General features: G+C 45.4%; 1 protein-coding gene across 3 annotated transcripts in view; it reads right to left on the reverse strand.

The window, feature by feature from the left end:
* The window catches only part of MECP2 (methyl-CpG binding protein 2), a 72,227-nt gene extending 66,795 nt beyond the window's left edge, over positions 1 to 5,432 (reverse strand). For 2 of the 3 annotated variants that reach the window (XM_035288090.3, XM_035288091.3), the window contains exon 1: positions 5,341 to 5,432. In XM_035288090.3, the coding sequence (XP_035143981.1) occupies positions 5,341 to 5,399 (59 nt within the window). In that variant the 5' untranslated portion in view covers positions 5,400 to 5,432. Of the gene's footprint in view, positions 1 to 4,708; positions 4,870 to 5,340 lie in introns of those variants that run through there. The other variant, XM_035288092.3, reaches the window with a different exon arrangement.
* Between the last annotated feature and the right edge of the window lie 11,549 nt (positions 5,433 to 16,981).

Here is a 16,981-nt window from a genome sequence, read left to right on the forward strand (position 1 = left end):
AAAATAAAGGAAACATTCATGCTTGTTAGAATCAACACTATCACAAGTCTTGTCACCTTTAGGGGACACTTCAACACTATAAAACATATAAAAGTGGTGATTTCTGGCAAGTATTTCTTCTATCACATCACACAGAAATTCTTGGGGAGAGAATACATGTTCAAGAGAATATGCAACATCAAAATACCATCCCTGAAAGACCACATGGAACCTAGAGGCGGCCTCCCTTCTTTTTCAAGCAGCTGAATGAAGTTGCAATGAGCTGCTGTAACATCACGTAAAGGGGCTTTAATCCTGAGAGAAAAAAATCAGCACCAAGGGAAACCAAGTGCTCTAGGAGACCCAAAGCCATCATCCAAAACATGCAAGTCTATTTCAGAGCAATCACTTTTAAGCCTCTCAGATCAGTCAATCTTGATGTTCAACAAACTGAGTTACTAGTTTGATAGTTTCTCTTTTGCTTTTGAACGCAGGCTCAAAAAAGGCCTTTCGTCAGTACCCTGTCATTAAGATAACCATCATTCCTTTTTTAAAACCTAAACTGCCCCATATTAACTAGCTAATTTCTGACACTATGCTGGCCCAAGAGTAGCACATTTTTTTTTTTTTTTTTAGACAGAGTGTTGCACTGTCGCCCAGGCTGTAGTGGAATGGCACAGTCACAGCTCACTGTAATTTCCGCCTCCTGGGTTCAAGCAATTCTCCTGCCTCAGCCTCCTGAGTAGCTGATACTACAGGCATGCACCACCATGCCCAGCTATTTTTTAAAAAATATTTTTAGTAGAGACAGGGTTTCACCATGTTGGCCTGGATTGTCTGGATCTCCTGACCTCATGATCTGCCCACTCCGGCCTCCCAGACTGCTGGAGTTACAGGCGTGAGCCACTGTGCCAGGACTTTTTTTTTTTTAGACATAGTCTTGCTCTGTCGCCCAGAGTGTAGTGGCGCCATTTTGGCTCCCTGCAACCTCCACCTCCTGGCTTCAAGCGATTCTCCTGCCTCAGCCTCCTGAGTGGCTGAGATTACAGGCATCTCGTCCCCGCACCTCCCCTGCCCCCGCAAACACTGTGCCCAGCTAATTTTTGTATTTTTAGTAGAGACGGTATTTCATCAGGCTGGTCTCAAACTCCTGACCTCATGAATCTACCTGCGTCGGCCTCCCAAAGTGCTGGGATTACAAGTATGAGCCACTGTGCCTGGCCCGGCACTTTTATCTTTAGGCTAAAAACAAAAGATCAGAATGTACAACTTAGAGACTATTCACACAATTACTCATGTAATCAAACCCAGAAGGGCAACACCTACCAAGTCTTTCACTGGTCTATTGCTGCTCTATAGCTACCAGGATAGTACCTAAAATTATGTTTTAAGCTCAGTGAGGACTCATAATTCCTTTAAACAGTTAAGTCATTGAATGCTTTGAAATCCCAGAAGTCAAGTTAACAGTATTACTTCGTTAGCTATATTAAAAAAGAAGAAAGAAAGAAAAAAAAACCAAACTGGTATCCTGCCTAGGAGGCCCTGGAAAAGTCACAACTTCTCAGGGACACAAGTTTGTTTCTTTGTTTATAAACTGATGGTGCTAGAGTAAGGATCCTTCTAGTTTTCGAAGTTTAAGATCATTGATTAAGATTTCATGTCAAAAAGAGTCAGAAAATAGAGCAGTTGGTGAAATCTAATAAAGAAAATGCGCGCGCACACACACACACACACACACACACACAAACACAACACCCCTAGCTCTTAGGCAAGGAAGACAAGTGCGTCCTTACTAAGGCTTGGTCCTGTTAGCTTCAGGAGCAATAATGAGAGCCCAGACTACAGTATCTACAGTAACTGCAAAACAGCCAGACACCACAGTAGGGACACATTCACACGCCAACAGACCCAGCATACATATGCCTTAAAGAAGTTATATCAGGCTTTATTCTCTAATGAAACAGTCATTCCCCCTCTAATGTGGGAGTGAGGATGCCCTGACCACCCCACAATTCTGGCTCCCACTCAGTTATCCCACACACCATACATAGCATCAAAGTGGTGGAACCAAAGTATTTAAGCAATAGCAGGCAAACCAAGCTTTTGACAGGAAAAGGTTTTTCGCAAGAGAAAGGCAGAAGAGAACAGGTAAAAGCAGAAGAGCATAACTTCTACTTAAGCAAGCCGAAAGAAAAGGGACCTGTTCACATCTTGTCCTACCCGAATGATGCACACGCACAGGGGCTTGCTGGGACAGCAGGAGTTTCAATGACCAGGGCTAGTATGGAAGCACCGAGGACAAGGCCCTTCCATCGCAGTTGTGATCATGCTCTATCCAAGCAGAAAGGATCACGTCTGCCAGCCACGAGAGACTGGGCTGCATGGATGTCACCAGAGCAGAGGGCAGGAAAACAAGCAGGTGTCCTGCCACACTCTTTGGAACTGGCCAGTCTAGGACTGTGCTTTACCCCCCACACTGAAAACACTGGTTACTAGTAATACCAAACATTTTCGGAGATTCTCTCCTCCTCCGAGATAACTTGGGCATTCTGAGAACAAACTGCTCTTAGCTAATTAAAAGATTTCTGCTGATATTAGCCTTAGTAAAAGATTTCAGGTTCCAGGACACGTCATTTATCATGCAGAGTTCCAAGCAGGCACATTTGCAGTGGAAACCGGGCTCCAGTAAGGTTAAAGAAATGAACTTCTCGTTCCATCTCCACATGGGAGGAATGTTCTGGAGGGACAACATCCTAAATTCATCTAGCCAGTTTTTTTTTTTTTTTTTTCCCAAACTCCACAGCATGCCTCCCTGCCCCGATAGATGAGACTGCACAGAGGCAGGGCAGGCACGGGAAATGACTCGTTGGAAATCACAAACACATACACACAGAATGCAAGCACCCTAACTCTTTGAACACACAGTGGTCTGTGCCTGGCCCCAGACCTACCTCAGGATTTCAACAGCACAAAAGTCAGAATACGGCTGACTGCATGATACTCTCCTACCAATCAGGTGAAACAAAGACCCGGTACTCTAAAGTATTCCAGGCAAAATTTTAATAACAGGCAATAGAAAGGTTTGATAGGCCAGTGCTAACAAGAAAGCCTTCGACATTTTCTTCAAGCCGTTAGGACAATGGAAAGGGAGGTACCCCTCCAACAGGCACCCTGCAGAGAAAACTATACTCTGGAAGCTGCCTGTGCTGTTGAAAGGGCTAGGCGTGTGACAAACAGCTAACTGGAGGGGTACCAGGGAGACAAACTGCCAACTATGAAGAACAAAGCAGAGACCTTAACTTGTCATGTCTCAAGCTGAGATGTACAAACTCTGTGATCATCAAGTGAGGCTTGTGTGTCTGCCTGGGGATGTGACTGTATTCCAGTGATCAGCCACCTAGCTGACCTGCCACGAATGGGTGACCTCTGGTGACTTATTTTAATAACCGTACTTACTACTTCTAGATTGACTGTGTTATTTAAGGTTCTGACATATCCAGGTAAGAAAATAAAAGCAAGTGTTTCCTAGACTCCTGACTGGGATTTGAAACAGAAATCCTGAAAAGCCCATAAATAAGCCTATTTTCCTAAATCCTTGGTGGAAATTCCCAAAAGATGAAAAAATCCAGACCCTGTCTTATTATAGGGACCTAGCATATTTCAAAAGACCCAAGAGGTCAGCTGACTCTGGTTATTAACTGAAATTGCTGAGACACAGATGAACATCCCAGGCACGGAATCCAAAATTCTCTAGAGTGATAATTATCTATGACTGCAATGATACTACCGAGGCCGTATATACTTCATTTTTACAGTATAACAAAATGCCTATAACTTAGAAGAGCCCTTCAATGTTCAGGCCACTCAATACCAGATCCAAGTAGGTTTGGTTCCTCGATTACCAACCAAGCCCTGAATTCGATCCTGTTATCTCAACAGTTTGGGGTACTGATCCCACACAGCATACAGACAACCTGTGAAAGGCTCGGCAGAGCCCATTCTTGTTCCTGGAAAAATAACCAGAAGCACACATCTGCCTGACCATGAGTCAGGAATATCAATTTTGTGGTGGAGCCCATTTCTGCTGTGACCAACCCACACCCGAACACACTCACAACAGAAGCAACCCCCACAGAGCAATTCCAGAATGAGCTTTTTCCCCCTCGGGGTCCATACTTATCAATGTCATAAACGGTCTCCCCTTCGAGAGCAATCCTTTTAAACTCTTCATAATGACCCTAAGTCTTTAGTGCAAAACCACAGAAACATTGCCACTGCCACACAAAAGTCATCTGAGTTTCAGTTTGGGTGATTCGGTCATAACCAAACTCAACAGAGAATAACCTTTCGGGCACAATGAACAGTAGCCACAGCGTCGCGATAAACTTGCCCCATCTCGTACCGGTGATCCGGAGCGCTCCAGGGCGATGAGAGCCCGTTACCTACTATGTCCCACTCCACTTATGTAACTGGAAGATCGCCGGCGAAGGGGGGGTAGGATGGGAGGGTGCTCACATTCCGAGGCCACAGCACCCCCAAAGAACCTCTGAGCACCCTGAGGACACGCTCACACCTAAGAGCCTCAGGCGCCGAAGAGCCTCGGGTGCTGCTGGACGCACAGCACCCTACCCACGGCTCCTGATGGGAACTATAACCACCCCTTTATGATGAGTTGTGGGACCCAGAACACAATGTCTAGTCCCTTTTGTGGACAATAATCCCCACCTACTTGTTCCTGCTAGATGGGGAAAGGAGCCGGCGGACCGACTCGCTCGCAGTGGGGGCAGAAATTCATGGAATGGGCGAGAAGGAGGGGGAGGCAAAGCCCGGAGATGGGGGTGAGAGCGCAGGAGCCCTTGTGGCGCACTCTCCCGACGGGAGGCGAAGTGCGCACGCGCGCCGGTGGGGGGGCCGAGTAACGGGAGAGGGGGCGCGCGAGGGAGGGAGAGGGGAGAGCGCGATCCAGGGAGAGACCGGGGCCGCGGGCGCGCGACGACGCCGCGGCCCAAAGCCCCGAAAAGGGCAGGAGCGCGCGCAGCCCCGACAGGCGAAGCCCCGGCGACAGCGGCGCCCGCGGGGCCGGGGGCCGGGGGCCGGGATGCGCGCAGAGGGCGGGAGAAAGAGGTGCGCCAGGCGAAGGAGGCTCCGGGGAGGCCGCGCCGAGGACGGTCACCCGCGAGCACGGGTGACGGGCCGAGGGGGAGAGTCGCCACCGGCGGAGGGAGGGGGAGGGTACAGAGGAGGGACGCCATCCGCCAGCCGTGTCGTCCGACCCCGCGGGCCCCTCCCGCGCCACGTCCCGCCCCTGTCCCCCGCCCCCCAGCAAGGGTCCCCGCCCGCGGCCACGGCGGTCCCACTCACAGTCTCTCCTCCTCGCCTCCTCCTCCTCCTCCGCTCGGCGCGGCGGCGGCGGCGGCCATTTTCCGGACGGCTTTTACCACAGCCCTCTCTCCGAGAGGAGGGAGCGCGCGCGCCGCCGACGCCGGGACCCCGCACGGCCGACGTCGCGCCCCGCCCTCCCGGCCGGCCCGCGCGCTGCTGCACCTGCGCGCCCGCGCCCCGCCCCCGGCGCAGCTGCGAGCCCACCCGTCATTGGCTGGGGCGGCCGGGTTGGGGCGGGGAGTCTCAGCGGTGATGTCGTCAATTGGCGAGATTTTCTGTCCATTTCGGCCAGGGAAAAGAGGGCAGACCCCTCTAGCTGTTCATTGGCTGCTTTCGGCCGTCGTTTGGGGAAAAGAGGCGGCTTGGGCGCGGAGGGGTTTAGTGGGCGGAATTTGAATGTTAAGGATTAATGGGCCCTTGCGGATGCTGGGGCAAGTGAAGGTGTAGGCTTGGGACGTTGTTTGCGTCCCAAGCAAACCCTCTGTCCGCAGATGCATCGAGTGCGCTGCAAAAGGGTTGCATTGCACCCGCATTTTCTCAATATCACCATCTTCAGCAGAAGCAGCAAAGTTGTCCGCCCTGGAGCCTGACGTTGCTCCAGCTGAGGGGCCTTGGTTTCAGAGGCCTACTCGTTGCATTATTTCATCTGAGCCTGCCGGGTGCTTACGCTCATAGGGGCGGGGAATAAACTGACGACAAATCCCAACCCTGGCCTTCGCAGAACTCTGGCGGGGGAAGAGAGTGCATGCCAAGGCCTCGTGACACCTGTCATTGTTGGATCAGATGGTTTGGTGGAGGTGTGAATAAGGAGCGCAGAGAAAGCTGCACTTAGGTCTTCCTGGAAGATGTGATTTGGGAGCTGAGATCCAGCAGTTTTTCACTTTCCTAGAAGAGTTGATTTGCAGTTGAGATCCAGCAACTGTGTTTTGGGAAAATAAGAGTATAGAAAAAGTGTTAGCCAACCAGGCGTTCAGGACAGGGATGTTTGTTAAGGGGACCTTACCCTGGTGCCAGTCATTATCCAATCCATGCAATGATCTTTGTGTTAGTTCTGTGCTTAGCAAGAAAACCTGGTTCTGATTTGGCTGCCTGCCCCCATTCATTTATTGACTACCTGCTATGTGCCAGGCACTCTTCCAGGTTCTGGGTGCACAGTACTGAACAGACAGCAGACTAACATTCTTGCCGGGAGAGTCATACTAGCATACAAATAAGTCTAATATGTAATTTCACATAGTGATAAAGGCTTCAAGAAAGAAAGTAAGAGTGAAGGGAATGCTGTTTAGATAGCTACTGGTTTTCACCCTCATTTTCCTCCCCCTTATGAATATCTGGGGAAAGAACATTCCAGGCAAGTTCAAAGGCCATGAGGAGAGACTATGCCTGGCATGTTGGGGACTAACAAGGAGGTCAATGTTGCTGGAAAGTGGTAGGGAATGTGATTGGAGAGGCAGCCGGGGCCACTATGAGAATTGGGAGTTTATTCTTTTTTTTTTTTTTTTTTTTTTTTTGAGATGGGGGCTCATTCTGTTGCTCAGGCTGCAGTGCAGTGGTGCAATCTTGGCTCATTGTAAACATCCACCCCAAGCTCAAAGCAATCCTCCCTCCTCAGCATCCTAAGTAGCTGGGACCACAGATGCGCACCACCACACCTGGCTAAGTTTTTGTATTTTGGGGAGAGATAGAGTTTCACTATGTTGCCCAGACTGGTCTCAAACTTCTGAGTTCAAGTGATCTGCCTGCTTTGCCCTCCCAGCCAGAACCGACAGTGTATTCTAACGTGAGAAACCCTCAGAGGATTTTGAGCCGGGAGCTGACATCCTCTGATCTATGTTGCAGGTGTAGAGTGGAGAACTGGATGTGATGTGACAGAACTATGGTACAAGGCTAGTTGCAAGGCCCTGGAACAGTCTAGGAGAGAGAGATGATGGTGGCTTTAACTACAGTGGTAGCAGTGTACCTCTGAGAACTTGTGAGATTCAAGATATATTTTCAAAATTGAACAAAAGGATTGGATGCAAGGCACAGAGAAAGAGAAGAAACAAGGATGACACCTGAGATTGGGGCCTGAGCACCTGGAGGAATAAGGGTGCCTTTCACCATGGTGGGGAGAACTACAGAAAGAGTACATTTTCAGATGTGTAGCTCAAGAGTTCTGCTTTGGCCATATTAAGCTTGGGGTGCCCAGTGGTGTGAAAGTGAAGATTGGGTGTGTGATGCTGAAGTACAGGGATGCAGTCATCAAGCTGAACGTCCAGTTCAAGAAACCATAAAGAAACGACAGAATAAACCTGGAAAAGTAGAAGAAAAAAATAAGGATGAACAAACTTAACGAAATAGAAATAAATGATAGAAAGAATGGAGAAAACTTTGAAACTCCTTGTTTGAAATGCTGAAAAACAAAAGCCAAGCCTCTAACACGCTGGATATAAAGAGAAAAGAGAAAAATAAATTATATTACTCATTAAAAGGTTTTATTATGAACTGTGTGTCAGTAAATTTGAAAACAAGCAAAATGAATAAATTCCTAGAAAAGTACAGCTTACCAAAACAAACTCTAGAAAAAGAAAATCCCTGTAACCACAATGAAATTAAATTGACTATATATTTAAAAACCTACCCACTGCTCTACACACAGACACACACACACACACACACACACACACACACACGCCGGGGGAGGAGAGAGAGAGAGAAACAGACAAAGAGGGCTTTACGGATGACTTCTACCAAATCTTTAATGAGTGGGCAATTCCAATCATACACAGAAAAGAAACTTATTTTACTAGACTGATATATCTACTACAATGAGCCAAGAAAAGTATGACACAAGATGTGGAAATAAGTTTTAAAATTCTAGACAAAGAAACTGAACCCTGAAGTATATGATCTACCACAACCAAGTTGAGTTTTAGCTTAAGAATGCAAATACGGTTTAAAATTAGAAACTCAACCTTAACAAACAAGAGGAAAAACACCACATAATTATTTCAATAGATGCAGAAAAAGTATTTGATAAAATTCAACATCTACTTATGATTTTTTTAAAAATCAGAGAACTGGAGTTCAAGACAGGACTGGGCAACATAGCAAGAAACAAGACCCCGTCTTTACAAAAAAAATGAAAAATTAGCCAGATGTGGTGGCACACACCTGTAGTTCCACCTCCCTGGAAAGCTGAGGTGGAAGGATCACTTGAGCCCAAGACTTTGAGACTACAATAAGTTATGATTGCACACTGCACTCTAGCCTAGGTAACAAAGCAAGACCCTGTCTCTTAAAAAAAAAAAAAGGGAGGGGGAGGGCAAAAGACCTGGATAGACATTTCTCAAAAGAAGACATTCAACTGACCAACAGGTATATGGAAAAAGGCTCACCAGGCACCGTGGCTCACACCTGTAATCCCAGAGGCCAAGATGGGAGGATCGCTTGAGTCCAAGAGTTCAAGACCGGCCTGGTTAACATGACAAGACCGCTGTCTCTAAAAAAATTAAAAATTAGGCAGGCATGGTGGTGCACACCTCTCATCTCAGCTACTTGGGAGGCTGGGGTAGGAGGATCACTTTAGCCCAGGAGTTTGAGGCTGCAATGAGCTAGGATTGTGCCATCGCACTCTGGCCTGGGTGACACAGTGAGACCCTGTCTCAAAAAAAGAGAAGGAAGGGAAGGAATGAAAGGAAAGGAAGGAAGGGAAGGAAGGGAAGAAAGGGAGGGAGGGGGAGAAAGAGAGAACGAAAGGAAAAAGGAAGGAAGGAAGGAGTGAGGGAGGGAGGAAGGGAGGGAAGGGAAATATGTTCAACATCACTCATCATCAGGGAAATGCAAATCAAAATCATAATAAGATACCCCTTCAATTCAGCTAGAATGGCTTTAATCAAAAAGACAAAAGAAGATAAGTTGGCAAAGATGTAGAGAAAAGGGAATACTTTCATACTATTGGTGGGTTAGTAAATTAGTATAGTCAGTATGGAGAATGGTATGGAGGTTACTCAAGAAATTAAAAACAGAACTGCCATCTGATCCAGCAATCCTACTACTGGTATATATCCAAAGGAAATGAAATTAGTATGTGGAAGAGAGATCTGCACTCCCATTTTTATTGCAAGACTATTCACAATAGCCAAGATATGGAATCGACTTAGGTGTCCATCAACAGATGAATAGATAAGGAAAATGTGGTACATATGCGCAATGGAATACTATTTGGCCATAAAAAAAGAATGAAATCCTGTCACAACAACATGAATGAACCTGGAGGACATCATGTTAAGGGATATAAACCAGAAACAGAAAGACAAATACCACATGATCTCACTCATATGTGGAATCTCAAAAACAAAAAAGAGTTGATATCATAGAAGCAGAGTAGAACAGTAGTTACGAGAGACTGGGGAGAGAATGGGGGAGAGGAGGATGGGGAGAGGTTGGTCAGCAGGTACAAAGTTATTATTAGATAAGATGAATACATTCTGGTGTTTTAGCTGGGTACAGTGGCTCACACCTGTAATCCCAGCACTTTGGGAGGCCAAGGTAGGTGGATCACTTGAGGTCAGGAGTTCGAACCCAGCCTGGCCAACAAGATGAAACCCCATCTCCAGTAAAAATACAAAAATTAGCTGGGCTTGGTGGTGGGTGCCTGTAGTCCTAGCTACTCAGGAGGCTGAGGCAGGAGAATTGCTTGAACCCGGTAGGCAGACGTTCCAGTGAGCCGATATCACACCACTGCACTCCAGCCTGGGTGACAGAGTGAGACTCGATTAAAAAAAAAAATCTGTTGTTCTATTGCACACAGGGGTGACTATGGTTGACAGTAATATATTGTATGTTACAAAATACGTAGAAAAGAGGCTTTTGCAAGTTCTCACAGCAAAGAAATGGTACATGCATAAGGTGACAGATACATTAACTACCCTGCCTGGATCATTGTGCAATGTAAATACATACTGAAATATCAAATTGTACTCCCTAAATATGCGTCGGTTAAAAAATGAAAAACCCACATACATACTTCTTCCATTCTCTTTTGAACCTCATCCTTGGTGCTTCACTGCAAGGAGAAAGGCCTATTTCAAGTCAATTCCCTGGTCTTAGGATGCAGGCATATAAACACGGCCAGTAATAAAAAGCTGGAAAATGTAATGAGGAAGAAAAGATTCAACTCACTCTCAGTACAAAAATTATAAAGTAGTTGGGAATAAACTTAATAAGAAATGTCAAAACCTGTATCAGAAAGCTATCAAACTTTACCGAAAAACATAAAAGAAGACCTTAAAAAAATAACAGACACTACCATATTCCTGGAAGGGAACCATCAACATTATAAAAATGTTAATTCTTCATAAATTACTCTGGAATTCTTTGCCTCAATCAAAATTCGAGAAGTGTCATGGGCTATAACAAGTTAAATCTAGATTGGGAAGAGTAATGTACAAGACTAGAAATCGAGAAGTTATTGAAAGATTACAAAATAATGAAGAGAATCTTGCTAATTTCCTTAGACTGAATAGAAGCGACTTAAGTTATACAATTTCACACTTGCCGTTGTAAAATAGAAAAATATACTATAATCAGAATTATTTGCTATTAGAATTAAAAGTGGGTCATTTAAGAAAATGGGACCAAAACATTTTAAGGTCCCCTTCAAAACAGGACTGTAGAAGATTAAAAACCAGAAAAATCTAGTATAGATGGTAATCGACGGAAAGCCCACAACCAGAAGGATTTTATCAATATGGCAGACAACACAAATTGGTACTCCATTTGTCTAAAAAATCTCTTGAACTGATAGAAAATCTGTATTTCAGAAGAGCTAATCCAGGCCAGGAGCACTGGCTCACACCTATAATCCCAGCGCTTTGGGAGGCCAAGACAGGAGGATCGCTTGTGCCTGGGAGTTTGAGATCGGCCTGGACAACAAAGTGAGACCCTGTTTTTACCAAAAATGGAGTAAATTAGCTGAGCATGTGCACGCCTATAGTTTCAGCTACTCAGCAGGCTGAAGTGGGAGGATCATGCCACTGCACTCCAGCCTGGAAGAAAGAGCAAGACCCTGTCTCAAAACAGAAATGACCCACATTAAGAGTGCTATATATTAAAACCTAGGAGATATGACTATGGTGGTCACCTAGAAAAATGAATAGGCTTAACCATATTTGTTAGATAATAGATAAGAAATGAATAAATTCTGATACAAGACACCATGAGCAGGCACAGATCACAGATGTGCATGAGCGTGTGCGCATATACACACGCACGCGCGCACACACACACACACACAGAGTTTTCCTTCTTTACTCATAGAAGTCCGCTAAAAGAAGAATGTCAAGAAACAGAAAGGAGGCAGGGCACAGTAGCTCATGCCTGTAATCCCAACACTTTGGGAGGCTGAGGTGGGTGGATTGCTTGAGGTCAGGAGTTCAAGACCAGCCTGGCCTCTACTAAAAATACAAATATTAGCCAGGTGTGGTGGCATGCACCTGTAATCCCTCAGGAGCTACTCAGGAGGCTGAGGCAAGAGAATTGCTTGAACCTGGGAATCAGAGGCTGCAGTGAGCTGAGATCACGCCACTGTACTCTAGCCTGGGTGACAGAGCAAGACTCTGTCTCAAAAAAAAAGAAAGAAAGAAAAATAAAAAGAAAGGAATAAACCCACCAGAATGAAGAGAATGTGGTGAGGATGGGAGGTTATCATCAATGGACAAAGTACAACAATTTTATAGAAAGCATATGGGAATTGATTGATGAATAAAATAGGTAGCAAATATCCAGGTTAGAACATTTGACAAGGGAGCCACAGAGGAAGTAGAAGCCAGTTTGCTAGATACTACACCAACAATCAGAATCAGCAGGCATGTGGTAGAAAACAATAGAATTAAATAGGACTGAACACATGGGGATTAATTGAAGGCCCCAGGAGAGAATGACTATACCAGTTGGAACCTCCTCTCCCCACCAGACAGCTGAGCTGGGAGCTGGCCCAGGCCTACAAGATAAACAGCTGACAGTTCTCTAAAGAAATTAATTGAAATGTCGGTGCAGAGCTAAGGCTTACAGCATGGATGCTGACAACCCCTGAACAATTGTTTCCCCATTCCAGCATCTGGGGGACACTCTGTTCCTCACCTCCCTGCCCTACACAGAGAAGAGTCGCAGCAGGAAAACAGACCTATTTGCCCAACAGCAGATTAAATCCACAGTACTTATCCAGTGCTTCCTTATTAAATATAAACCAGCCAATAAATATCATCAGAAATTTGATGAAAGCCCTCAACAGGAAAAAGAGTCAAGATAAAACTGTAGAAAAAATTTAAACTTGGAATTCAAGAAAATCTAGGGAATGTACAAAAAATTTTAATTTAATTAGCATATCTACAGGACAAAAAGAAAATACTGTATTCATAAAACAAGAACAGAATATTATGTAAAAAGAGCAGTCAGAGAAGAAGAAGGAATTATTGGAAATTAAAATATGAGTATTGAAATTCAAATTTCAATAGAAATATTGGAAAACAAAATGGAAGAAGTCTCCAAAAAATAGAACAAAACAATAGAGACAAAAATACAAGAGAAAATATAAGGACTTTGAAGAGTGATTTAGGAAGCCCAGCAAACAACTAACAAGAATTCTTGAAAAATGAAACCAAGAAAAAGGGACAGGAATCAGAGTAGCGCTGGAGTTTATAACAACACTGGATAAAAGATCATAGGACAACAAGAAAATACAAAGATAATAGGGCAATGCTTTCCAAATTCTGAGGGAAAATTATTTTCCGTATAGAAATAAACCGTCCAAAATATCCATTACATGTGACAATGGAATAAAAATATTTTTAGATACACAAGAGGTAAGAAAAGTTGCCTCTCAAATGTACTTTCCTAGGAAGCTACTTGGGAAAATGGGTCTAATCCAGGAGAGCTGTGACGGGAAACACCAGGGATGCCAACCGGCCAGAAAGCCGGGTTGGCAATCAGTCCAGCTTTGTGTAGGAGAATGGCAGACTCTGGGAGAGAAGACTCCAAGAATTAAATATATATATGGCTGGGTGTGGTGGCTCACGCCTGTAATCCCAGCACTTTGGGAGGCCAAGGTGGGTGGATCACCTGAGGTCAAGAGTTCAAGACCAACCTGGCTAACATGGCAAAAGCCACTCTCTACTAAAAACACAATAATTAGCCAGGCATGGTGGCGCATGCATATAGTCCTGTAGTCCTAGCTACTTGGGAGGCTGAGGCACCAGAATCACTTGAACCTGGGAGGCGGAGGTTGGAGTGAGCCGAGATTGCACCACTGCACTCCAGCCTGGGCAATAGAGCAAGACTCTTGTCTTAAAAAATAAAATAAAGAAAACAGAAAAAAAACAAGAAGAAGCAAAGTAAAATAAATCATAATTTTCCTAATCGATGATAAGCAGAGAATCCATTGGGACCTGGGTGCTAGGAAAGTTCCCTTTTCAAATGGCTCAGGACTATCGAATTAGACACAGAAGAAGAAAATAGAAGTTTACCATTCCTCTTCTTGACCTGGCACTGAAAGTATTTACATATGCTACATATAATGGGGACAAAAACGTATCCTGACCGTGGTGTTGGGGACTCCACACACCTGATATATGACCATATATGTAACACCATCCACTGTTATCTGTAGCTCTTTGTATGTTTAAATAATACACTTAAACCTCTTTTTCCATTAGTTTTCGCTAGTAGAACTGTCTTTGAGCACTTGGCATTAGCTACACTTCATTTTTACACCATTGGGGCGAACATTTACATCCCATCCTGATAAAGATGAAAAGATAATCACCAAGGGAGAGGTGGGAAAGTGGAAGGAGAAAGCATATTGGGGTTTGAAGGGCCAAAAGAAATGACATCCATTTCCCCCCACCTGAGTGTAGTAGAACTTGGCAGTTTGAACCTAAGCTTCATTAGCATACATGCATAAGATCAATCAAGAAAATGTCGACCAAGGGAAACCATGCTTTAATGTATGAACATACTAGGAAATGACAGTGGTGAAAATAGTGCCGCTCAGTGCCCAAACAGACGGAAGACCCATGGGACTGATCGAGCCTCAGGAGAACCAGTCACAGCGGGGAAGACTCCCTTCCGCCTTGTTGGTGGGTGGTTATATTCTGGCACCCACTCTTTTCCCTCTGTGATTCAGGAAGAACTCCCAGTGTGAACTGTGGTGGCCACTGGCCTACTTCTGGCCAATGAAAAGTGTAGGAAGTTTACTGGGAGCTTCTGGACGCTGTAGTCGTTTGCTTATCCTGGACAGGGCTAGATCTGAAGATGACATGGAATGGTGGCAGAAGCTCAAGCAGGCATCAGGGGTGTCTTCATGAGAACTGTCTCTGCGGTTAAGTCCACCTGCCCCGCACCATAACTACTGTTTTCTGTTTCTTTGATCACAAGTGGCTTGTGATCCAGGCGGCTTATGGCCACTTCTGTAAGACTTTGCCAGCATCTGTTATTTCCCAGTTTGGGCTTTTTTTTTTTTTTTTTTTTTGTGAGACAGAGTTTCATTCTTGTTGCCCAGGCTGGAGTGCAATGGCCACCACAACCTCCGCCTCCCAGGTTCAAGCAAGTGTCCTGCCTCAGCCGCCTGAGTAGCTGGAATTACAGGAATGCTCCACCACACCCAGCTAATTTTTGTATTTTTTGTAGTAGAGACAAGGTTTCACCATGTTGGTCAGGCTGGTCTCGAACTCCTGAGCTCGTGATCCACCTGCCTTGGCCTCCCAAAGTGCTGGAATTATAGGCGTGAGCCACTGCAGTTTGGGCCTTTAAATATGTTTTCTTCCATTTTCCCTTGCCTGGGTTGGCAACCGTTTTATCTGCTTGTCTTGCTTTAGTATTCTCAAAGAGCCTGTTTGGGGAATGATGTACTAATGATCTGATATCTCTGTATTCTGACTTGGTACTTTCTCTGTTTTCATCATTCCTGTTTTCTAGATATTCTGCAACTTTTTCTTTGATTTTTTTTTTACTAAAGTGTTTTTGTTGTTGTTGTTTGTTTGTTTCAGGACAGAGTCTGACTGTGTCTCCTAGGCTGGAGTGGAATGGTGCAATCTCGGTTCTCTGCAAACTCCGCCTTCCAGGTTCAAGTGATTCTCCTGCCTCAGCCTCTCGAGTAACTGGGATTACAGGCATGCACTGCCATGCCTGGGTTGTTGTTGAATTTTTAGTAGAGACAGGGTTTCGCCATGTTGGCCTGGCCGATCTTGAACTCCTGACCTCAAGTAGTGGATCGCCTGCCTTGGCCTCCCAAAGTGCTGGGATTACAGGTGTGAGCCATTGCACCTGGCCTTGACTGAAGATTTTTCAAAGGGAATTTTAAATTCTAAACAAAGGATTTTGTTTGCTTTTTTCCATTTTTGTTGTTAATTTTCTATTCCAAGACTGTGTTCTTTATTATGTCTTCTTTATTCTTTGAAATCCCTTGAGGACCTTTTTTGCTGCATATCTGGTTAATGGTTCTGCCGTCAGGCTAAGCATGGTCAGCTTTTTATTGCGGTCTCTGTATCAATCTACTCTCTCATTGCTATCAAGGAATACCTGAGTCTGGGTAATTTGTAAAGAAAGGAGGTTTCGTTGCCTCACGGTCTCCAGACTGTATAGGAAGCATGGTGTTAATATCTGCTTGGCTTCTGGGGAGGCCTCAGGAAGCTTACATCATGGCAGAATGCAAAGGGGGAGCAGGCATGTCACCTGGCAAAAGCAGGAGCAAGAGACAGAGAGGGGTGCCATGCATTCTTTTGTTACTTATTATTATTATTATTTTTTGAGATGGTGTTTCACTCTGTCACCCAGTCTGGAGTGCAGTGGAGCAATCTCGGCTCACTGCAACCTCTGCTCCTGGGTTCAAACAATTCTCTTGCCTCAGCCTCCTGAGTAGCTGGGACTACAGGGTGCTATACACTCTTTTTTTTTTTTTTTTTTTTTTTTGAGACAGAGCCTTGCTCTGTGGTCCCAGGCTGGAATGCAGTGGTGTGATGTCAGCTCACCGCAACCTCCGCCTCCTGGGTTCAGGCAATTCTCCTGCCTCAGTCTCCCGAGTAGCTGGGACTACAGGCGCGCACCACCATGCCCAGCTAATTTTTGTATTTTTAGTAGAGACAGGGTTTCACCATGTTGGCTATGATGGTCTCAATCTCTTGACCTCGTGATCCACCCGCCTCGGCCTCCCAAAGTGCTGGGATTACAGGCATGAGCCATGTACTCTTAAACAACCAGGTCTCATGAGAATTCACTCACTATTGTAGGAAGAGCACCTATGAACCAATCAGCTCCCATCTGGCCCCATCTCCAGCAGTGGGGATTACAATTCAACATGAGATTTGGGTGGGGACGCGGATCCAAACCATATCAGTCTCCAAGTGACTATTTCATCAGGTTAGGGTAGTCCCAGGAAAACAGAAACCACTTCAACTGAGGGCGGTGAATACCAGAAAAAGGGTACCCAGTGCTACTTGGAGGTTGATAGGTGATCAGCACAGCCCACTCGAGGCTGGGGAGCTCGAGAATCACGGGGGAACTTCTGGTAGGAGCTGCAGCTGCTGCCGAGCTGCTCCTCCGACTTCTTTTTCCCTCTAGTCTCTGGCTCAGGTCTCCTATGGTC

Source organism: Callithrix jacchus, chromosome X (assembly GCF_049354715.1).
Source record: "Callithrix jacchus isolate 240 chromosome X, calJac240_pri, whole genome shotgun sequence".
Classification (NCBI taxonomy): Eukaryota; Metazoa; Chordata; class Mammalia; order Primates; family Cebidae; genus Callithrix; species Callithrix jacchus.